At 36.7% G+C, this 24,615-nt stretch overlaps 2 protein-coding genes across 2 annotated transcripts in view; one reads left to right on the plus strand and one right to left on the minus strand.

Annotated features, from left to right (window-relative positions):
- LOC139143383 (TNF receptor-associated factor 2-like) overlaps positions 1-11,919 on the minus strand; it is a 76,388-nt gene extending 64,469 nt beyond the window's left edge. The window contains exon 1 of the mRNA XM_070713658.1: positions 11,721-11,919. The gene's annotated coding sequence lies outside the window, so the exon portion shown is untranslated. The remainder of the gene's footprint in view (positions 1-11,720) is intronic.
- On the plus strand, positions 7,094-9,309 carry LOC139144603 (uncharacterized). Its single transcript, XM_070715317.1, has 3 exons — positions 7,094-7,428; positions 8,193-8,389; positions 8,747-9,309. Exons 1-3 carry the CDS (start codon positions 7,151-7,153, stop codon positions 8,947-8,949), a joined length of 678 nt encoding a protein of 225 aa, XP_070571418.1. The 5' UTR covers positions 7,094-7,150; the 3' UTR covers positions 8,950-9,309.
- Positions 11,920-24,615: the final 12,696 nt, after the last annotated feature.

Raw genomic sequence — 24,615 nt, forward strand, 5'->3', positions numbered from 1 at the left:
ACCTTACACAATCGCGCACAATCCTAGGTGCCCCTGTAGGTTAAAATGGAGTGTGCCATCATGAATTGATTATTTGCAAATAATTAATTGTTTACTGTTCAGACCAGCGGCGCGTCGGCTAGCAACAGCATACTTCAATGAGCTAGTAAATTACCTTTGATCGTCAAGACTGCTCGTCTAAGTCGACTGTAGGTTCAGCCACTGCCAAGTTTATCACATTTATGCCGGAAGAACATGCCTTGTAGATAACGTCGCGTGATAAATATGCAAAGACGTGTTTTTGAGCCTACCGACCAGTCACACATGGGAGCAATGAGGACGCTGTGTTTAGCCATTACATAATCTTAACTTCGACCGTCATGAATATTGGCGCTGTATGTGCAGGAAGTTGGACCAATTCGTCTGCCTGTCAGCTTTATCAAGTAATGCTTGTGAATGCACAAGCTGACGAGCGAAGGTCACATCAGGATAGTCCTTGAAAGGTTCAGGGTCTCATCTGGGTGGTCCCTGAAAGTTTCAAGGACTCATCCGGGTGGTCCCTGAAAGTTTCGAGGTCACACCAGGATAGTCCTTGAACGATTCAGGGTCACATCTGGGTGGTCCCTGAAAGTTTCAAGGACTCATCTGGGTGGTCCCTGAAAGTTTTAAGGACTCATCTGGGTGGTCCCTGAAAGTTTCAATGTCACATCAGGATAGTCCTTGAAAGATTCAGGGTCACATCTGGGTGGTCCCTAAAAGTTTCAAGGACTCATCTGGGTGGTCCCTGAAATTTTCAAGGTCATGTCAGTGTGGTCTCTAAAAGATTTAGGGTCTCCTCGGAGTGGTCCCTGAAAGCTGCAAAGACATCTCTTCATAGTCCCTAAAAATTCCAGACAAAAACTGTTGGTTTTTTCCCGTTAATATTTAAAGGTTTCAACAGACAGATGATATTGATTACATTTCTTTGCATCTACCAAAAACAGTTCATTTTTAATAGAGGGGCTGAAATAGTTCAGTGATTTTTTAAAATTTTCCAGCATTAATTAGCACACGCACAAGAAAAGGGTAGTTTTATCAAATTTACCAGGTCTCATTTCCTTGTATGTGAAATAAATAAATGTACAATTTTCCTAACATCTACCAAATCATTTGAAAGAGAGATCACCAAAAGAAACATACATTAGAGCAGAACTGATTTGGGTAGAGGTAGAAGGCCATTTTACCATCGAAAATTTAAAACTTTATCATGCATCGTTCGGTAAGAAAAGCAAATGCCTACAAATCAACCTTGGAAAGGGAATTTGTCTTTTCACTTAAACCTAAACAAAATTGACAAATCAATAAAATTTAATGGGTTCTCCTTTCCTGAGAGTGCGAAAAGCTAGACCACAGGGGGCTGTCTACATGTCCGTCCCCAGGGGTGGGTAGGTGTTTCGTATATCGCTAAAAAGCACTGCCCTTGACAATCTTGCGTATACGTTTTATCAACATGCTGCGTCTATTATCAGATGAGTTTGAGTGCCTAATTAGCCAAAGTAATCAAGGGTAAATTACTAATCTGTAGACGCTCTCACCAGATTATCACCGGATTAAATATGACAAAGTCAATAACGAACGCACCACTGGTGCGTTCGTTGTTGACTTTGTCATATTTAATCCGGTGATAATCTGGTGAGAGCGTCTACAGATTAGTAATTTACCCTTGATTACTTTGGCTAATTAGGCACTCAAACTCATCAGATAATAGACGCAGCATGTTGATAAACGTATACGCAAGATTGTCAAGGGCAGTGCTAAGTTAAGACCGAAACACCAAAGGTTGGTAGAATATATCTTTATTAGCGATATAACGAAACACCTACCCACCCCTGGGGACGGACATGTAGACAGCCCCCTGTGGCTAGACAAAAATGTCAAATTTGTTAGAGATGTATTTGATGATTGTGCAATTATCATTAATTTATAAAATTTGCCTTCGTCTTCACACAAAAACACTGTTAGATTGATGATTTTTAAATAGATTACAACAAAATGCTCAAGATCTTATAATCACAAAATAGTTCCAATTGTGTTGTACGTAAAGATGCCGATAACACAATACGGAAACATATATTACTGGCATGTAAAACTTTGACTTTTACGTGATCGATATTGAAGCAAATCAATATGTGATGAATGAATTTACTATAAATAATTTCATCTTCGTGCACTAATTTTGTTAGCGACGTGAAATAAGGAATTAACCTTTATATTAATAGGGATGAGTTCTGTCGCATAAGCTTGATAGTGCCAACGTTCGCTGTAACCTGGATTATTGGTTTACAAGATGTCACAGGAAATATGTACTACGGATACACCTTCGCCTTTGCAAGTTTTGTTGTTGTAAGTACACGTTATGTTTGATTTCAGAGTTTACAATACATGTTCTGTGTAACAGAAACGTGCTCAAAAGAATCGAAAAAAATCCGTTCCTTCTAAGAAACGTTTTCATTGACAAGATACCGTAACGCAGACAATGTCAACGATAATTTTATTCATTCAAATAAACAAATGATTTTACCAACATTAAATTTCTCTATGACAAACCATACCGTCCCACGTCGTGTGTTATTCAAATTTAGTCGTCTTATACATTCTTAAGTATACACATTTAAATCTAGAGTTAACGCATTTGTATTTTTTATTTTAAATGACAAGGGCTCGGTCTACTATCTCGCCTTCTTTGCGACGTACAAAGTTGTGAGTACCATAAATGCATAATACACTTTTCTCAAGCTTGAGCACAAGAGTTATATTAGATTTCGGTGCGTCGAGGATAGAGTTTCGAAAATTAACAATTCTGCAATTCTCTACCGCTGTATAGTTTTTTGGCTTGATAATGAAAGTTGAAGAGGAAATTAAATTTACTTGGTATTGTTTATTGGGGATATCAAAAATAATTTTTACAAAAGAGTTGAATTCAAATACCAATAAATTCGAGAAAATTTTCATCTTCAAGCCAAAACTTTCAACCTTCACGCCTGATTTGGACGATTGGTTGCTTAACAAAATGTACTTCATTTACAACACTTCAAAATTTGTTTGTTTAACATAATGATAGTCAACATCAAAACCTAGACAATCAGAAAATATTGGAGAAGAAGTGAGCAACCCTTTGTGGTTTTAGGAGGGAGAGACAGTCCTGTCTTATGGATGCCTTGCAAGTAAGATGTATTAGACTTATTGCATAATGTGATTGGCGGATGGCCTTGAGGACAACAGGTGAAGTTACGTGTTCTTGCTTTAAGGTTTTGAGATCAATCCGATCGCGTTTTTATGGTAATGGTGACGACAATCCAGATGAGATATCCTTTAGTCCTTATGGAAGTGACGACGAAGAAGACAAATGCATCGACACATTTCCCACAAGACGCCGTCCAAGCAGCAACGTGCCCACAAGTAGTAAGGCATCGGTCTGTGTCCTGCAAATGCAGGGCCTGTCGCGGTGCACTACTCCTGGAAAAGTTACCATTACAAAACGCAGATCTGTGGGTTGTTCCTCGACACGTATCAGTGGGCAGGCACCTGTTAATCGTGATGTAACCCCTGTGCCGGAAGAATCCAGCGAAGAAGACGATGTGGATCAAGTTGAAGGGCTTACGTTGTTTTACAAACCCGCAAACTAGCTGCAGTGCATTGTTCGCTAGTTCGAACAAGAGTGCTGCTCTGTGTGAGATTATTTTAAGACGAGTAGGTGTAGTTCACAGGGATTTCTTGACAACGCCTATGAATTACGTTCAACATTAGCGCAGAAGTTCGTGTTCATTTTCACACGGCCACAAAATCAGAAAGTAAATAAGCATAGTTTTGCCCTTACACAGATTATATGTACAACCTTTTTCTGAATTACAATCATAGACATGGCTCAAATTCGTGTTATCAAGTTATTTTTGTTTTTCAAAAGTAACTTACGAGACACATTTTTGTCTTATGAATCGTTTACCGTTCAATTGCTTCAGAACATGATGTACACGAAACTTACAAGAGTTGAGAATGTTCGTGATTTGCACCATCAATCTGAGTAGTGAATGGCAACTCCATGAAGTATCTATTCATGGTTTAACAAATTAAATGAATCAATCAATCGACAATATCGTTCGTGTGAAATTATATGTCTTGCAACGCACAATGCACCATTTATGATACAAAACAGGTCAACAATTTCGATTGCATCAACACAAAAGATAGAATGCGCTTCGGGAACAAATATTCGAACTCTCATACTTTTACAATATTTTTTTGCCAGCTACATGTGGGGGTCATTTTGAAGTGTGTGGAGAAAATAAAGTTTTTACCTTTTCAATTTTGCGAATATCGGAAACTTTAAACACGATCGGAACTAAATTGGGATAATTGGATTGGCATAATTTCTCAAAAATTTGAGAAATTTGTTAAATATTACCCTGTATTTGCTAACCATATTTAAAATTGTATCAGAAATTTGCGATGTTACACAAATTTTATGAGTAAGAATCATTGCATGACCGTATTTAATGCAATATTTTTCAATACGTATTATCAATATTCATATTTGAATGAAAATGTGTAAACTTGTCTGTACTTTCTTTGTTACTGAAATACTAGTTCTAATCCCGAATTGTTACTTTGCCGTAACCAAAATGAAGTTTTTCGATCGATTTAGAATTTTAGTCAGTCAGGGCCACTTCAAAAGTGCCTTGACTACATTTAGTGTTTGTTAAGTCTAGTTGACGACAAAAGTCAGGGACATTATTTCAAAAGTGCCCGGACTCAAAAGTCACAAGTTAGAGATATTTTATCAGTTTTTCTAATTTCTTTTATGACATTAACATAAAAATAAAACGTTTTCATAGAAATGAATACGAATTAAGAGATATACAATTATCGATGTATTTTTGTTGTTTTGTTCGATGAAAACATTTTAATGTTTTACAGTATTCTATCATTTTGCAGAATTTAAGCTGTACAATTCGATTTTATTAAACTTTTCTTATAATTACTCCCATCCAATTATCCCAATTTAGTTCCAATCGTGATTTTTATTTTCTCCATAGAGATAACACATGGATGGCGGCTATTTTGAACTTGAAATATCGGCAAATATTGAGTAATTTGTTTCTGTTGTAACAAAATTTGCATAATTACCTCCGATTTTTGAGTTTGAAAGCGAATGTTTAAAAGTTTGCTGTTCATTTTCGTGGCTCGAATAAAATTAGGTGAACAAGATCTTGCTCATTGCAGATCGCTATCTCTATATTCACAGTGCACAAGGTTTCGTTTGCACAAACAATAATTGCACAATGAATTCAGTGCAGAAGATGATAAATATACAGTAATATTTGGAGTATTTGCAGTGGATGGATTGCATGGTTTTTGTAAAACTACTGACTTTTATTTCGCGTTCATTCCTTATATCGTATATGTCTCCTCAGAACTTTCTTCTAACAGGATCATAACAAAGCACTTTAGTGTCTAATTTTATTTACTTTTATTTAAAACGAAGTTAGTGTTTTGGGCATATAAGATTTATCTCCAGCACACTATGTGTCAAACTGCATTGTGTCGTGTGTCCATGGATTACAAAGCCTGGTATGAAATGCTGCCGTGTTATCACTGACTATTACCATCCGATTAACCAAACGTAGCAAGGTTGCACACGTGATGCAATGCCGATGTGTACTTTTCACTAGTTTGAAGCATTTCTTTACCGTATAAGTTTTTATACCTCATTTATCCAAGTTTTACACATTTATCTGTACACTTAGATCACTTGTGACGAATTTTTTTTGTTTTAAGTATTGTACATTTTCGCTGTTCAGTTCTTTAGAACACGTTTTGTGTAGTTAAAACTTACGATATTATCGCAAATATTTCATGATTTAATCAATTATAAGAAATTAAGGTAGAATGCGCCTCGGGGACATTTGCATTTCTCATATTTTTACGATTCTTTTCCCATCTACCAATCGTAGTGTTCCTTTTAAAGCTCTTGGAGTAAGAAATGTTCTAGCCGTTTTAGATTTTTGAAAATCGAAAATTGTAGAGTTAACATAGGATGTGAATTTTGAATTCAATTTATTGCTTGATATTTGGCAGTTTGTTTCTCTAGTACCAGACTTTTTACGATTGCCCCTGAATTTAATTCCTGAATCGGTAAACAACGGTTGAAAGTTCCATTGAGGAAAGTAAGAGCAAATCATAGTCTTTTACTTCTTAGGCGCATACTACCTTAATCAATCATAATGATGATCATGTAGAATTGTATTGAGGTCTGCTTTGCACGATACATCCACCAAAGTGGGTAAAGAATTTTGCAATGACACAATTTGTCACATCTTTCAACCAGATTAAGGCCAAAATGCAAGAAATTCAAATTGATAGGTATTCAGATCGAACATTTTGACACGCAGCAGGTTACAACACGCGTACTTGGTGAAAGATCTGTCGCTAGAGGACGCACTGCGCTACCCTCCTCTCAGGTAAGCGTAGAGAGCGCCCTCGATGGCCGGATCTTTCAGTCTTACTTGGCTGTGGCAAAAGGAGCGATGCGGGCGACAAAAGGTACGGACAACGCTGACAGTTTTCAAAGCAATTTTTTGACATTTACGCTGTTCATGAAAAAGATTACTTTTTTCATGTGCTCAACCATCAAAACTAGTTCCAATTTAGCTATCCTGTTATCTCAATCATTGTGTCTCGATACTGAGCTTCTATGTTTAATAGTTGAGGAGGCCGTTTTCAGTAGCACTTGTGAATGCGAGAGAATTTTTGCTACAGCCACCTTGAGCCCCAGCCCAATCAGAATGTCGTATCAGTGTGACTGGTGCGCTGTTCGAACATGTACATAAGAGAGATTAAGATTCCTTACGAGAACGGAACGTTTACGGATACGTCATCACATTCTGCGCGCCGTTCCATGTTTTGATGACGTCATCCGTTAATCTGTCGTCTGCCAGTCGTTTGTGTACGTGAAACAGGTAAGTTTCTCGTAATCGATTTCCGAGAACAATTTGCGAGTTTGTTTTCACACCAATGACAATTAGAATGTTTATGCGTGAACCCTTTTATATCACTGCACGCGTCTATTTATATCCAGACAGTGCTCACCCAAGTTTATCATTTGTGTCCATTTATACACTGATCTAATCATGAAATGAAGCCTGATTCCATTGTTCATTTCCAGATAATCTATCTCAAGATGAATGGGAAAAGGACAGTGTTCCGCTGGACAGTTCAGCAGGGTGTCGATTTGCTAAGGGAGGTCGTAGCTAACAGGCCAGAGACAACAGCTGAGTGGTTGGCAATCGCCAACCACTTGATGGCTCACTGGGAGTTGACCAGTGAAAAACATATAACAGCCAGAGCGGTTAGAGAACACACAGAACTGCTGCTACAGAAATACAAAGAAAATGATAGAAAAGCACTAAAAAGGTAAGTGAATCAGTGGAGTGAAAAAAATGTTTGACAATTGTATTAGTGATGGACCATTTTATACCCTTGGAGGGGGTCTGGTACATTTGTGGAAAAAAAATTCCAGTAGACATCAATTTAAAAAAATCAGCTGCAGATGGCTTGACGTAAAGGCAAGTTGACAAGTTGAAAAAAAACATTGGAGCTCATGTGGAAAAATAATGCCACCTCCTCCATCTTCAAGAACCCCCCACCCCCACCCCCGTCCTACAATATCAAATGGTCCAGGCCTTACTGGTATACTTTCATTGAAACCAAAATTGTCACACTCTGTCTTAAGGTTCTGTCTAACCTGTGTGGTGGAGGTCAATCTGATCAAGAATGATATAAAAATGTGCAAATTTAAACATAAGAGTGAAGAACAATGTTAAAGCTAACAGGGCAAATAAAATTGCCTGTTTTTTTTTTTATTTTCCATTGGCAGTTTATTTTGTTTGTTGACAGTTAGTATGGTTTTTATTGAAATTTAATGATTCAATTCAAAACTTGAACTCATTTGCCAATAGCCTAATAATAATTGGCATTACATATGTTGAGAAATAAAATGCTGGTTGCTTATCGATGTTGTATATGTAGTTGGAATTAGATCAGTAAACTGTCTTTAATAAAAGAAAAGAATACTGGAAATAATCAGAAGATATGAGTGTGTCCTTTAACCTAACACTGATATGATAGATGCAGCCATGTTTAGAATGTTGTGTGCATATTTCTCCATGTATTCATAGGTCTGGTACAGAAGAACAGTATGATGAAATTCATCAGTTGTGTCAGGAGGTGACATCATACATAGAAAGTAATTCTGCTCTAAAAACTAATGATGCCGTGGCTTCAAAGAAGAAGTTTGAGCAGAGAAAACAGGCCACAGCTGTGAGAGAAGCTGCCATGAAAAGGATGACACTAGACAATGATGATGAAAATGAAGGTACATGTACTAATAACCACATGCACTGTTGCGTTTTTGTACATCAAAGACTGAGCAGCAATTAACATTGCAAATAGACAAATGTAAATCTGATGAGTCTTTGAATTTTCAGGTTATATTACTGTTTCATAATAAATGGTGTCAATTTTTTTGAAAATTTCAGAAATTTTGAAACTTTCATTTATTTTGGTTAATTGAAAAGTTAGGCCAAAGTAAGTCGGCTCTTTGTTTTGTGTAAACATACATGTAGGATTTAGATGATTTCATAAAAAAAATTAAAAATAAAATGGTGCTCCCCTTAATCAACATTCTAATATGAATATCTAAAAACATATTTTTTTTGCTGATTACTTGCAGGGTCAACATCTCATGCTGACAAGAAGCGTCGTCAGTCACGTACATCAAAGGTAGATTTGATCAGTTACCTAAAGACAAAACATGAGACAGAACTGAAATATAAGCAGGACGCCTTGGAGGTCGAGAAACGTCGACTTGCACTACAAGAAAAACAACTGGAACTTCAAATGAAAATGCTTGAACAGTTGGCTAAAAGAAATTAACCCTTTTGAGTGTTGTATTTTTTCCCACCAAAATTTTAGTGCAACTTTTTACAATTTATGATGAACTTCTCTGTATTCATGATAATTTTGAAGCAAATGAACTCAACATTACATTGGCAACAGTTTTTTATCAAAATTTTGACAAAAAATGTAACAAATATTGACTTAGGTATATTTTATAAGGGTGACAAAAATTGACTTTGGCGCTCAAAGGGTTAAATTTTTATGTGATTTGAAATTTTACTACAAATGCTGATAATTATATTGAAATTAAAAGATACCTTACCTATTTAATATTAATAATTATTGGAATATCCATGCTTTGTGTTTGCTTTCAATTAAAAACAAAATTTTAAAGTTATTTGATGCACATCTGTCTTTTAAGTGATTTGTTCTTGTTTAACTAGTTTAAGGCCTAGTAACGGATTTTTTATTATTTTTTTTTGTATTTTCATCAAACTGTCCCATTCCCAAAAGCATAATGAAATGCCCAGTCTTTAGAATCTCAACACAGCCCATATACTAGTATCAAGCATATGTGAATTTACATGCAAATATCAGTAAGGTCATATAAAGATCATGATCTGGCCATTCAAAGCTACTGTAACTCTTAATTCTGGCCAATTTCTCGGTGCTTTTGTTTTGGGTCTCAACTGTGATTGTGTTGAGAAACTAAGTGGAATATGTGTTTTATCACAGATGTGTTTTATGATTACACCTAGCTATCTACCTTCCCTACATCTTCAGCTTCATTCCCTTAGCCAATCAGCTCTTCTACCCATGACTGTTATCAATCCTCCTTCCCAGCCAATCAGCAAAGTCTGCACACGACACTACATCATCAAGCCTTTGTCTCATCGCTCCCATTCATTCATTCATTCTTTCATTCATTCATTCATTCAGCCGCTGGGTTCATGTCTGGGCTGACACAGTTTACCTGTCCCCCAGGACCCCCTCCCCCAAGCTCGTATCACCACCGCGGTTATCCCTTGGGCACGATACACCCCGTCTTCGTTCCATTCATGTTTCCACCCGGGCTCGCACAGTTTACCTGTCCCTTAGGACACCCCCAAATTGTATCACCACCGCGGTGATCCCTTGGGTGCAAGAACCCCTCTGCTAACATCATTTTAAATTCCTTCCTTCCTTTTGGGGTCACTTCAGTCATACATCCTTCGTTTGGGCTTTGGATTCCATCCTGACCTCCATTTCTCGGCAATTCCTCTCTTTTCCCACATTTTGGCCTCTCAGGATGGATTCATCATCAAGGTCATTCAGACCTTGACCCCATAACCAAAACACATATTTGGAGAGTGGTCAGTTTTTTTGTTGTGGGTGGGTGGGTGGGTGGGGGATATTTGTTGGGTTCATGGGGTCACAGTGTTTCCAATATTGGTGGTGGTGGTGGAGGGGGGGGTCACTGTGTGTTGGAAATGCTCGGGAGGTTGTCAGTGTGTTTTTGATTGCTAGGAATCGGGGTAGGTCAAATTTTAATAAATACCCCCACCCATCAACCCCAGTCAAAAACTGAGCTTTCCCTTGGACAGACAGACAGAAAGACAGACAAACTTACCAGCAGTCTTCATGAAAAAAGATCACAAATTAATAATTTGTTTTAAATTCAATTTTATTACAATGTATCAACTATGGTCAATCTAAACCATCACAATTTTCTATAAAGTATAAATTCTAACAAACTTTCTAAAAATTCTTAAGACCAAAATGAATTTACTTGTAAACTTCTTTATTAATTTATTTAATAGACAGAAAATTGTTCTCCTAATGAATTGAAATCTACACTATTATCTTAAAACAGACATACAAAGAAATCTTCAATGGCAATCTTATTTAAATATCTTGAAACCTATTTTTATTAAAATTTCTTGGAATCTTCCAAAATACGCTTCTTCCCTATAACCCCAAACACGTTTGACATTTTATTTATGAACAAGATAATTTTCAAGAGTAGGAGGTTCAAGGTCAAAAGAATTACCTGTTTCACTCCCATATAAACATGTGTGGCAATTGGATAAAATGGTTGCAACAAGGAAATACACCCCAACTGGTTGTAAATAAGTTTCTGATTTTTCTTAAAATCAACAAACGCAAACAAAGATGCTATTTTCCCAAATCCCCATTCAACACAAACACGTACTTCTGACATAGCTTTATTAAAATTCTTTTGTTGCTCATTTAAATTTGCCCCCTTAAATGGCCCCATTAATTCAGGACGAAGAGGATATGCTGGATCTCCATAGACACACAGCACTTCACCTCGGTCTTGCATCTGCTCCAACTGTGGCAAAACTCCACTCTCCCCAAGCATGAAGGCATCGTGTCGACTTCCCTCTATAGGACCATACATATGAGCGACAAGTCCGTTAGGGGTTAGCATTGACTGCAAAGAAATTAAACACAAACTTTTTTTCAGTGAAACCATAATCAACTCTTGACGCATGCCAAGCATATGCACATAATTTTAGGATTTTTTTTTAGAAAACAGAGCATATTTGAACTGAACAACCCCTCAGTATGTACTGTTCTCTGACTCAGAATTTACCAAAATTACCAAAATCGGACCAATATTGGGCAGTAAGTGGCCAAAAGCATTGAACCATTTTTGATTTATGCAAATTAGGCGGTTTTCCACTCCTCGGATTTTGGAAGACTTTTGATATGTTTTTCAATGGGTTTTTCTGAGGTGAGTAGTGAAAAAATGAATTCTGTTGCAATTTGTGGTGGGTCATTTCATAATTTGACTGGACTACTACCTGAGTTTGAAAAGGCTGACCACAGCTGAGTCTGTGCGAACGATTCTGTCAAGAAACAGTCTTGTCGACGACACCCTAGCGTAGCTTGACGACTACGAAGACTGGGCTTCCTCCGATGGCTTCAGGTTGCACGCTGCACATCCATGGGCTAGTGGGATCTCATCACATCTGCGTCCGATCGCAGAGATATTTGATCGATCGGGAAATACCCCACTATGACTCACTGCTATCATTACATCCGCTGGGCGCAAAATGAATTTTCCGTCTTCCACTGAGTAGGACGTTGCAGAGCAAACACACATGCAAGTCGCTATACGACGGTCGTCAAAATGATCTGCAATCGTTACTTGAATTTTACTATCTTATTATGATGACACAATTGATATTTCCCACTACCCGACTCCATTTTCCGCGTATTTAAGTAAACGTGCCCCCTCAAGCTAGTATCTGGAATTCAAAAAATTGCTACTCTTTCACTTTTGCTTTAAAGCGAGCTTTGAAAACCCCTCCTCCGGTTGTCACGGTGAAAGACCGGCTATTGATGGTGATGAAGTCATACGCAATGAAGTAAAACGCCCGCTATCGGGTTTAAAGGTTGAATGCGCTTTGGTGACAGTTATTTTGGCTCTCAAGTTTTTTGAAATCTTTTCTGATTTACAAATTTTGTGGACTAATTTTAAAGCTTTTGTCGTAAGAAAACTTTTCATCGTCTTAATTTTTCGAAAATCGGAAATATCATTCCTCCTTCCCCACACACTTAACACAGGGGTGGCGGCCATCTTGAATTTCAAGCTTGGTAAAAGTGTGGTAATTTGTTTCTCAAGTGCCGAATTTTGCACAGCGACCGTTGATTTTTATTTCTGATTTTGAAATCTTCATGTAAAAAGTTTGAGCAAAAGTTTAATAAGTCTTTCATTTTCGAGGCGCATCCTACCTTAGAAGAAATCCTGGCAATCGCCAACATGAGCGCGATAGTGACATTCACTTGATCGTAATGAGTTAAAAATGCCGTTCTCAACTAAAGAAACTAGTTTCGCAATTATAAACAATTGTGACACCCAGAGACGGTCACAGACATCGAACACTGTGCCTTTACATTTTGTAGATATAAATTTTTTCACCTTATCGTCATAGTAGTGATAGTCATCGACTTTTGAAACTGGCAAGAATTAACCGTTTGACCTCATCAACTTCAAACTTGTATCACATTTCAAACGGAGCGATCTGATTTAAATACCTAATCACTTTTCAAAGGAACACTCGTCTCAACCTTGAAGAAAATACCTTTAACTTTATTATTATTTTTTGAGCGTTTGTTCCGTCCATGAACTTCAAAATCAAATAGGATCAAATCAAATTTCGTTTTGCAAATATAGTAACCATTTTAAGAGTGCCCTGAAACACATACTTTTTAGAATTCGCTCATTTTTGCCCTAAATTTTCAGACTGCTTTCAAAAAGCTAGAGACCGATTGGCTTCTCCGCGCTATTTTCTAACTTCCTGTCACGATCACTGTTTCTACATAAAACAAGATCTATTTTACTTTCACACCAAATTTAAATAATTTATTTAGATAATGTATAACAATACTACAATGTAAATTTTATTTCATAGATATTCCCATATGACTGTGCATATCATAGCATGCGCACAATGTGCTGTTTTACCTGTCAGACAAGTTTGTTAACGCCCTTACATGGTAAAATCAGAATATGTGTGTAAGTTGAAAATATTCATTATACGAGTTGGAATGATAGAAAACGCATGTTTCTGACATTCCTGGCCACTGAGGGTGTGGGATCGACGGCGCGCGAAAAACCGATCCCACGCTCCCAGTAATCGTCCCACGCTGTGCTGTATATATTACACGAGCTCTGGTTGAATAATAAACGGCCTTTCGTTCCACTTGCAAAATATTATCCAATGGCGTGATGAGTAGCACACTTACCGGAACTACAAAGTAAGCAGGTCACAATACTGTGGCAGAGGACACAATTTTTGATAACGGCGCAACGTTTCTGGTGACCGACTAATACAAAAGACTGTCGAAGTTTTCAAATAACTATTGAACAAAGGCCACTTAGCTAATTGATAGCAAAACAATATTGGTCCACAGAGCATCACCATATAGAAAACGGTTAAAACTATTATGATGATTAATGAGTGATTTACAGTATGCAATCAGTTTCATTCCTTTTTTGTAAATAATATTACAATGTTAATGATCGATCTTTTAATGATCTTGTGATAGTCACGCCTAAATAATTGTATGAATTGATTTCTTTCAATATTAAATCACCTAATTTCCAAACTGTATCTTTTGTATGCAATTTCCTTCCAAAGTACACAATTTGTACATACTTGTATCGAAAAGAGTATAACACAGTTCTCCATAAAAGTATTTGTTGTCGGTCTTTACAGTTACCAATACTACCATAGCACTTGTTGTCTACATTATTAATTTTTAAGCAAACTGAGGCTGTTACCCCTGTAGATCATCGAAATGTACAGACAAAAATTAGCATACGTTAATTAGCCTGTACTGCAGTCAACCAGTGGAGGCCATAGCATCGTTTTGAAAAAGTAACTTCATATCTGTAAAACTTTCACCATATTAGCATATTTACCACATTTTTTGCTCACGTGTTTACACACGTGGGCATATGTCGCAGCGATGTCTGTCTGTCTGTCTGTCTGTCCGTCTGTGTGTCTGTGTGTCTGTCTGTTGGTCCATTATCTGAAAAACGGCTTATCAGATCAGAATCAAATCTGGTACATATATTCAGTTAGCAAATGGCAAGAACTGATTAGTTTTTGGTGGGTCTGGCTTGCATACTTTTTGCTCATTTGCATAATTAATGATTTTAGAAAAAATGGATATATATTAAAAATAACTACACAAAATTTGATGAGATTTGCTACAAATGTTGATCACACCAAGATATATCAGCAGTGGGAACCATTAAGGGTGACATGAAAGATAAATGCTAATTTGCATATTTAATGAACTTTCCTCCTAACTAGGGATATATGTCTGATTTGACTTGATCAAAATTAACCAAACTTGGTATGTATATTAAAGATACTATGATTTAATATTATTGAAAGTCATTAAGCGTTTTAATTTCAGCCAATTCCTAATTTGCATATTTCATGAACTTTGTTAATTAGGAATATATATTTGAAATGACTGGACCAAAGTTGATGAAACTTGCTACATGTATTGAAGCCACTATGATACAACATTTTTGAAAGTCATTAAACATTTTTGCTTCAGCCAATTCCGAATTTGCATATTTAATGAACTTTCCAAATTAGGGATATATATCTGAATTAACTTGATTGTAGTTGTTGAAACTTACTATATACATCAAAGATACTGTGATATAACATTATTGAAAGTCAAAAGACATTTTTACTTCAGCCAAAACCTAATTTTAATATTAAATGAATTTTCATAATTAGGTATATTTATCTTAATGGACTTGATCAAAATTGATGAAACTTACTATGTATATTAAAGACTCTATAATTCAATATTATTGAAAGTCATCAAGCATTTACTCTTCAGCCAATTCCTAATTTGCGTATTTAATGAACTTTCCTAATCAGAGATATATGTCTCCAATTGACTTGACCAAAGTTGACAAAATTTGCTACACATATTGGAGATACTAAAGCCACTTCCTAATTTACATATTTAATTAACTTTGCTTATTAGGGATATATACCGGGATTTACTTGATCAAAGTTGGCAAAACATGCATGTACATTGATGATTATACCAGGTACTAGATCAGAACAATATCGAAAGTCATTTCACATTTTCATGTCAGCTTATTTATAATTTGCATATCTAATGAGCTTTCACAGCTCGGCATATATGACTTGAAGGACTTGGCCAACGGTAATTACACTTGCTAGATAAAGTGGTGATACAATAAGAGCAGTAAAATTACTTTAATATTTTTATTTCAGCTAATTACACATTTGTATACTTCATGACCTTTTAGAATTAATCGGCGGTGATTATTGTTCATTATGTTGATCATAATAATTTCGATGAAGTTGCAAATATGTGGCAAAGGTTCAAATTTACACATAACTTCAATCACAGTCCGGACCGTGCTTCAATATATAATGAAACACGTGAGCATTTACAGTTCATATCTGGTGTTATGCAAGGAATCGCTATCAGTTGTTGAAATGTGGCCCTTTATCATGGCACCAGTGTCTGCGGACATGTCAGAGCCTGGTAGTTTCAAAGATCATTGGTCCATTCACAAATCTACTGCCCAATTTGATGCATCTAGATGTATCCAAAAGAAATGATCCGCAGACAGTGGACGCCATTGAATCACATGACTGCGCGTTGACTTCCTGTAATTAACATTTTGAATACTTAATGAATGTATGCATTGAAATCATATTCTTGTCAAAGGTACTGTGAGCCGCCTGCGTACAGACGCTAGCTGCAGAACTGTTTTAAATCAACATGGACAGTGGACAGTTTTCCTTGGTGGACTTTGTGTCACAAAAAGGTCACTTTAAAAAGTCTAGATATTCACCAATATTCAGCCTACGTACCGAGTAGATGATCAAGTACACAAATCTTGGCAAACCCAGTTTTAACTTCAAGAGGGAGAAGGCGTCAGTTTGACATTTCGAACCGAACTGTAACATTACTTTCATTTTAGAATGACCTTGTGGGAAACTAGAAATAACGAACTATGTGACTCTCCTGAATTCAATTTGTTGACCAGTACTAAATGAATCATAAACTATTCAACGCTAACAATTTTAATAAACATTTTGACCACTATGACATAAAGAAACCAACAAAAAAACAAACAAAATGACAAGAAGCCGAGCTAATTTCGTGTGTACTTAACGCCATTAAAGCTGAACGTACCTCATGTGACTTCCAACGCACCTTTCACGTAGGTTTAGCATACACATGACGAATACGATACTGCTCTATAGTGTAAATCAGAGCTCCGCTGCTAGTCTAGCAGAGCTTTAAGAGTGCACACGGAGTCTAGACTTCGCGGAAATGGAGTAAAGGGAACTTCAGGAAAATGGGTCAATACTTTCTTACAAAGAGTTCAACCTTTGAAGAGAGGGTCACTTGGGCATGTGATTAGCCATATATGGAAGAGCCACCCACGTTCGTGGAAATTTCCGAAAGTAACGGAAGTAAAGGGGTTCGCTTATCGCGTTTTATTTGCCATAATCCTTTTTTATTTTGGACGGACGGTAAGTTTCCTGTAGTTTAAAACCCGAGAAGACTCGGAGTCCATTCAAGGATTACTATACTGAGCTTGAAACTAAAAAAGCGACTGTTTCAGTCCCAACCACAAGTTCCTATGGATGCATTCAAAAATACTGGGTGGGGGCTGGAGGGGTTCGAGGGGGACTTGAAAGTTTTTCTTGGTGGTTGAGTGGAGATTTGATAAGTTTGCACTTGGTATGGGGGATCTGAAAATATTTTTGTACCCTGTTTGTTTTTAATTTTCTGATTCCACAGTTTGCTAAGTTGAAAAAAATAGATAAAAATACTGCCAAAATTAGCAAAGGTGATACAGCCTCAGAATATGCTACTGAATTCATAATAGATAATATTAATAACATGAACAATAGGCCTAACTAAAACATAAATAGAATAAAAAATAATATGCAATTCACTGCAATTAACACAAATATCTATGCGGTCTAACACTTGCCTATATAAATTCAATCTGTTTTAGGTTTCGTGTATGTGGTTCTGTCATTTTCGATTCTGTTGTTTAACAGATTCATATCTCATATGAGATTTCTATTTTATATTTCATATTTTAACTTGTTTGTAACTGGCTGCAAACTGGCGTTGTTGACAATAATAAAAAACAAAATAACAGAATTACCACCTTTAAATTATCTAAGTACATAAGTGCTTGAAATGCAAGTTTTTTGTCCGCGATTTCTACCAAGTAAAGGTCAGAGTATCCAAATATATGCAACATGATATCCACAAGTACCTGTAACCCTGACCTTTCTCTTTGACTCTTACAGCAATGTATGCATCCAGGTACAAGATAAGCAAAATTCTCAGACAACTGTTATGTATTGAAAATTCTGCATTACTACAGATACTATAAAACCGAGAGTGGTAGGCGCAGAGCTCTCTAAACAGCAAGACAGCTCTAGAAATAATGTACTCTCTTTGTTGACACCGATCTGTATCACAAGGTTCTGTCAAATCCTGAACACGGTCTATGACAGAGGTAAATACTTTGTTTGTTGCTGTGTAAGCATTGCTTTGTACTGGAACATTGAGTTATGCCTTGTGAAAAAAAATACGTCGCCAATGAAAATAAACATTTTTTTTACAGGCTGCTTTTGACAATTTGAATACATTGACTTTTCAGAATGGTTTGTAGAGTTTTTTAAAGAACATGTAACTGTTACAATGAACAAGCTACAAATTGTCAAAATCATCCTAACCAAAACATCAGAGAAACTAAACTTGATTGAAGCAATGAATGTCATGAAAAGAGAAATAATAATCAAACTCTGGATTATGGATTTCTGATTAACAAATAGAGACATTATATAAGTGCACAGAACACATATGAAGGCTCTATTGATAAACTGAATACTGAATATTTGAACATGATAAGTTGTAAAAAAATAGGTTAAGGTTGAAACAAACAGCGAAACTACTGAAAAAAAATGTTTCAACATTTTAGTTTAATGTTATTGGCTTCATAAATGATAGTGTGCGTATTGGGGGTGTTTTGTTTTGTTTTGTTTAATTTCTTGGCTTAATTTTATAAACTAAAGTAACTTTTTGCACGAAATTAACAAAACTAAATTAACAAATAAATTGAAGAATGTGAGTACTACAGTGGGTCCCGAGAGTCCCTGACTCGGATTCGAGTCAGTTGCCGACGGAACTGATATCTGTGGAAGGTTCGAAATTGTTTTCACACTATCCCCCATTTACTCTGCTGACGTGCTTGTTGTGTCTGGAAATATGCCAAACAAAAGTGTAAACTTGTGTTGACAAATTTCTCTTAATTGTGACGAGTTTTTATAACTGCTGTCATTCAGTCGTATAGCGACACCAATACATGAAATTGATAAGTGAGACGGTGGCCGTCACCCCTCTGTTCATCGACACGGCAAGAACACGCAGACAATTCCAAACGAAACTACCATTATGACGTGCACATATGCTGAAGCACTTGTGACATGAAGATTGTTCGTTATAGCGTTTTACTCCTGTGACGTGCCCGATTTTGTTTTCTTGTTGCTATAAAACTCATCGATTTTCGCTCTCATCACTCGAATGCAACGCATTTTATACAGCTTCCGTTTGTATATCTTGAATATCGGCTCATGGTCTAAAATGCATATATTCGTACTAGTGATCTTCATCAGTGTTTTAATAGAACGTAAATTTAATACTTCAAATTGTGTATCGTGTAAAAGAATATAATAGGTACCGTCTATACTGAAATAATTAACATGCGTTAAATGTATATTCAATAAACAGGTTTTTTTTTCAATCGATCATGCACAACTAAGGCGTAATTATGGTCCGGCTTTCAGTGTATCAAGCGTATTGTAATCTTTCATCTATTTTCATAAAGGTGAGATAGTTAATATATTTATAGCTTATTTTTACTCTGGTAGATCACGATAAATGAATTGTTGCCTCAGCAACCAGGCGTTTACAGATGATGCAGTTATTAAGATCCGTAAATAGATTTTCGAATATTTTTTTTATTTCTGCAGGTATTAGATTTAGAACTGAGGGACAAATGCATACATATCAGTCATAACCTACATGTCATGAGAATGATTAAAACTTTGATAGTCAGTGTGAGCGTTGGTCTTGAAACATTAAATTTCTTTTATCGAAGAATGGTGTGTTTGCAGTGACGCGGAAGAAGTAGGCATGGTGAAAACTGAACTGTAAATGTTCCATATCGTGCCACTCAGACTCATCATCCTGGCAATGGAAATTGTCAGATGGAGATGAGGACACAGACGGATTGTAAATCAAACTCATGGATGTGAACAGACAGAAAGTTCAATATATCAAGTATCGCATCCTCAACCCGCCTGATAATCGGAAAAATTTAATGCACAGACAGGCGAAGCCATGGTGTTTCTTCATATGGTGTAGCATGAACTTCAAGGACATGTCTTCCTGTCGTTCAGCAGAGCCTTAAATTCGTCAAAGTCTCATTTTGCAATATCCTCCATATCGTTTAAAATTATATATTAAATTTGAAAGAATGTAGCCAAGTTCATATCGTCATATGGGTGGTCTGTATTGATCGTTTAATTTTAATAAAGACGATCTTTTTCAAGGAATGGAGCTCCGTCGAGCACACTTTCATCCCTTAGCATTTTTGTTATGTTCTTTTGTTTGCTTTTATATTCTTCTGAATACTTCAATAGTTGTTTTTGAACTGGGTCTGGTATTTGAGCAACACAAAACCCTTTCTGATAGAAATGGAAAGCTATCTCTTGTTATAGAGGTCATTGACTTTGACGTCAATTCTGCATAAGGTTAATAATCAGGTTCAGACTTGCTAATTATGTGCGATGGCTTTACCATATGTGAGAAATCTAGCAAGTACATACTGTTCTCGTGTTTATGGTGTTGGCCATTGATACATGTTGGTACCTTGGCACAAAATACGTTATTATCAGGGAGAGACACTCATGACGAGTTTGCATTTCATTTGTATGTAAATAAGGATTGTACGAATTGAATTGTATATAGAAGGTGTCTTTGCGAACATAAGCGGGGACGAAGGGATAACATTTTGAGAAAAGGAACTATCTGATAATATGTAGCATCCGACATCCTCCTGCGTGGCGATTCCTCGAGGAAGATAATTGACAATGGTAATACTCTTGTTACTAGTCTCAATAAACTGCAGTGCTATAACCAGAACCATTTCTGACGGTCAGATACCGTGACGTCACACATTCTAGTGCTAAAATCTTAGCGAATGCTGTCACCAACGCAACCAGTCCCAACATATTTGAATCCGAATGGTCTCACCAATCATGCCAACTAACGAAATATTAGCATTTTCTGAAATTCTCATATAATAAATAATAATAATAATAATAAATAAATAATCGGAATTAAAGCTTTCTGACACAATGATGTCGACGACAAGCATCAAGATATCGAACTCACGAAAAAAACTGTCTGTCGTCACGATGTATTTCTATGTCCCGTAAATTGTAACTGTATATAAACACATTCTTTTGTGGTTATTTCTATTTAATTAATTAAATTCACTCGATTTAGTCCGGTACTCTATTAACTCCCGACTTGACCACGTTTCGTGAAATGATTAGCTTACGAACAATAAGTCAAAACTACACGACTCTTCAAAGTTGGACGTCATCATGAGACATCCTCAGCATAGCCTGCTTGTCGCTCTTTTCTTAATCAATCAATCAATAAGCGAACACATCAAGTGATCTGTTAGCATATCACGGAAACGCATGCGTGGTTGCTTAATGCGTCATGTAAAAAAGATGAACCCTCTGCGCAGTGTAAAATATGTCAGACATCATTGAGAAACTTTGTACCAGAATATCATGACGAGTTTGTATGAGTGGGTGTTCAACTTTTTCCATTTTTTTAATTCTTTATATGCATTATCTCAAAGTATCAACATCTATGAACAGGGCACCTTGCGGATAAGCTTCCGGTCACAGCTCGCCGGATACTTATCCCACGTAATCAACATTGAAACAGAATTTCACTAACGCTAATACATATCAACGTATTGTTCACTCACAGCTTGTGCCTCACGAGTTTTAACTGTTTAATATTCTTTGAATGTTCGTTTGTTTGTTCAGTGTTTTCCCCACAGTCATGATGACTGCACATATATGAGCTCGAAGAAACCACAGTACTCGAATAATAATCTAGTGGTTTGCATGCTGGAAAGCTTGTCGCAGACTGAATCACTCTTCTGTGTAATTTCCATTAATTGATGTTTTTAAGCGTTTCAAGCAATCGCCAAAAATACTAAATTACTACCATAGTACAGTGAACAACATTCTTACTGTGACGCATTCGAAGACATCCAACTGTACATATCTATAAAGCCATTCCATCCGGCATACACAATGATGATTACCTTGCAGTTGTTTTGCTGTCTGTTTCTTGGAAGTCTGTCGACTGTTAAGCTCAAGGTGAGTTTCGCGTGTATAGTCTACCCACAGTTGCGGCTGACAGATTATATGAACATACTCTATTAGCCTGTGTACTACTTATAAATACTAGAAGTAGAGAACCATTTAAAATGACAAAAAAATCTTAGTATAGTTTGGTATTGTCGTCTCAAAGATGTCTTTTATTTATTTTAATGTACAGCATTCCATATTAATATCTCTTGGTTTACTTTTTCACCGTCTTATCAATTTTGTGATGTTGTTTGCGTTAGCCGCTTCCATTCGAATGCAGATATGAAATACACTTAGGGAAGAGCTCATTTTCAAATAGGCGGTACCGCCAATACCTCCCGCGGTATACCTCTAACCCTGGAGGGACCAGCGGTAAGGCAGTTAGCAGCTTTTAATGAGCTTGCATGCATAATGAGACCGAGGAAAACCGCGCTACTTAGTACGTCATTATTAAACTATTGTTTTCGAGTCTTTCGATTTTGCGGAGAGCCATTACATTTGGAAACTGAGTGAACAGAGGAGAGTTGGCGTCATGCATGGCCACCTGGCAGTGTCTGACTTGTAATGTCAGTATCAGAATTCCCAAGAGTGCTGTTGCCGTTGAATGAGATAAGAAAGAAAAAAGTGATGGCAGCCTAAAGATGGAGGGATTTGCATGATTAATTGCCTATTCTCAAAGGGCTGGCACTCGACAGAATCGCACTGTGTACTGTTGTGTACTGAAGTCTCTTCGCGCCTTGGAAATGAAAGACTTAAACTTTTGTTCAAACTTTCCTCAATGAAACTTTCGTCAATTTCTTTTCAAAACCAAAAATAAAAATGAGCGCCGACGTGCAAATTTCAGTACTAGATAAACAAATTAACCAATATTTACCAATGTTTCATATTCAAAATAGCCGCTGTCCCCGTGTTATCTCTATGGGGATAATAAAATTCCCAATTTTTACAAAACTAAGCAGATAAAAATTATATTTACTTCAAAAGCTTCAAAATGAGCCTAACATGCGGTAGGCGTAACGAATATTGTAAAAGTTGGAGTGTTCAATTATCCGTCCCCAAGGGATACATTCTACCTGAATTGATATTGCGCAGTATATCAAACTAGCTGAATTACAAACTGACAAGAGACGGTTTGCGGCTTCCCGGCAGAAGGTACACCCTGATGTTGGCTTCCTTTCTTCAGGTCAAGTTTTTGATATCGTTAGTTCCTGAGACGAATTTAACAACGAACAAAAGTTCCTACTCCTAGACATTGGCAAAAGCATTTTGGCAACAAGCCTCTTAGACACCACGATGAGCTTCTGCAAGCTGCAGCTGTTGATTATCTTTATTGGAAGTTATTCAGTCACTCGGGGCCCTGCATCTTCTGGCTCTGAGGCGGTAAATGTCCAAGGTGAGTTCTGTACAAATTAGATGTTCAACATATCACACAAAATTGACTTTGAAATCAAAAGAATCTTAGCTGTTCTCAAAATGTAGAAGACAACCAGTGTTTTGTAGATAATATGACCTAAACTTACAGTACACAAAGCTACTCGCCGAACGAAACAGGACACAGAATGGCGGTACACATCGTACCCATTCGCCTGTGATGCATATTTGTTGTTTCATAACAATTCTATTTTCAGAGAATGTCTTATTCCCATGGCGGTGTCCATGTACTATCAACTCAACGGTATTTCTTCTACGTCTCTTTGTCAGCATATAATCGTATATAATTGTTAACGTGTACACTTTGTTATATCAACGAATCGAACGTACTAAATGTGGCAATGTTGCATACCGTGAACGTATAATGAAAAGTTCCAGTGTGACCAATCACATGACAGACGCTTTGTTCTCATCAATCGGTGACAAATTTCGCCCAACCAATATTTTTGACTTCTCAACAAAGAAAATCAAAGTTATGATATTTGGAATTATTAAATAGTTTCATCATCTAGATCGTCAGTTCTCTGGCCTATTTTCAAAGAGGACTCTTTCATTTTTATAAAAAAATTACACAGTTTTAAGGGTGGCGCATTATTGCTTACAGTATTGAAATTTCCCTCCTACAAAACTGTGACTGAAACACATGCTATTGCCTTTATTTCAATTTTCAGTGTACAATGTCCAATTTTTGTAAGATTGTGGTGAACTACGTATGTTTGCGGTGGGAAAGCTTCTGTGCAAAGCTACACAATACTTAAAATGGCAACTGATGTTATAGTTTAGATTGTGAGAGCTGGCCGACACGGGTTTTGGTGTCAGACTAGTCAGGACACGCTGCTTTGTTATGGAGTCCTAAGTCGTAAAGAACGCACAATTAAATTCGAAACGAACGATTTACACTACATTCCCTACTATCACAAAAATAGCTTCGATATGTTGCGCTGTAAGTTTACGCGGAAAAATTCCGGCATGGCCCTTCTCTTTTACCTGTTCCCGCATAAATCGTTTTATGTTTAAAATGTCTTAGCAGGAACAAAATATGTAAAATTATAGCCTTAGACTACCTACTTGTAATTGCGTGAAGCGTTCTTGTTGATAATGCTTCATTTATGTTTTTCAAGCGTTGTTTGAATTTATCGTGTGGTTGTATAGAAAAAAATCTAAAATTCTTTATTTATGTTATCTTTGAAAGTGATCTCTATTTCAAAAAAATACCAAAGAGTTCCTTAGGAATTTTTAATATCCATATTTGGTT

This window comes from Ptychodera flava, chromosome 11 (assembly GCF_041260155.1).
Source record: "Ptychodera flava strain L36383 chromosome 11, AS_Pfla_20210202, whole genome shotgun sequence".
Classification (NCBI taxonomy): domain Eukaryota; kingdom Metazoa; phylum Hemichordata; class Enteropneusta; family Ptychoderidae; genus Ptychodera; species Ptychodera flava.

Bases quoted from the DNA above. Each gene is read 5' to 3' on its own strand.
- LOC139144603 (XM_070715317.1), top strand. From the start codon at position 7,151: ATGAAGCCTGATTCCATTGTTCATTTCCAGATAATCTATCTCAAGATG. The intron at 7,429-8,192 runs GTAAGTGAATCA...ATGTATTCATAG, and splicing joins GATAGAAAAGCACTAAAAAG to GTCTGGTACAGAAGAACAGT. The intron at 8,390-8,746 runs GTACATGTACTA...GATTACTTGCAG, and splicing joins CAATGATGATGAAAATGAAG to GGTCAACATCTCATGCTGAC.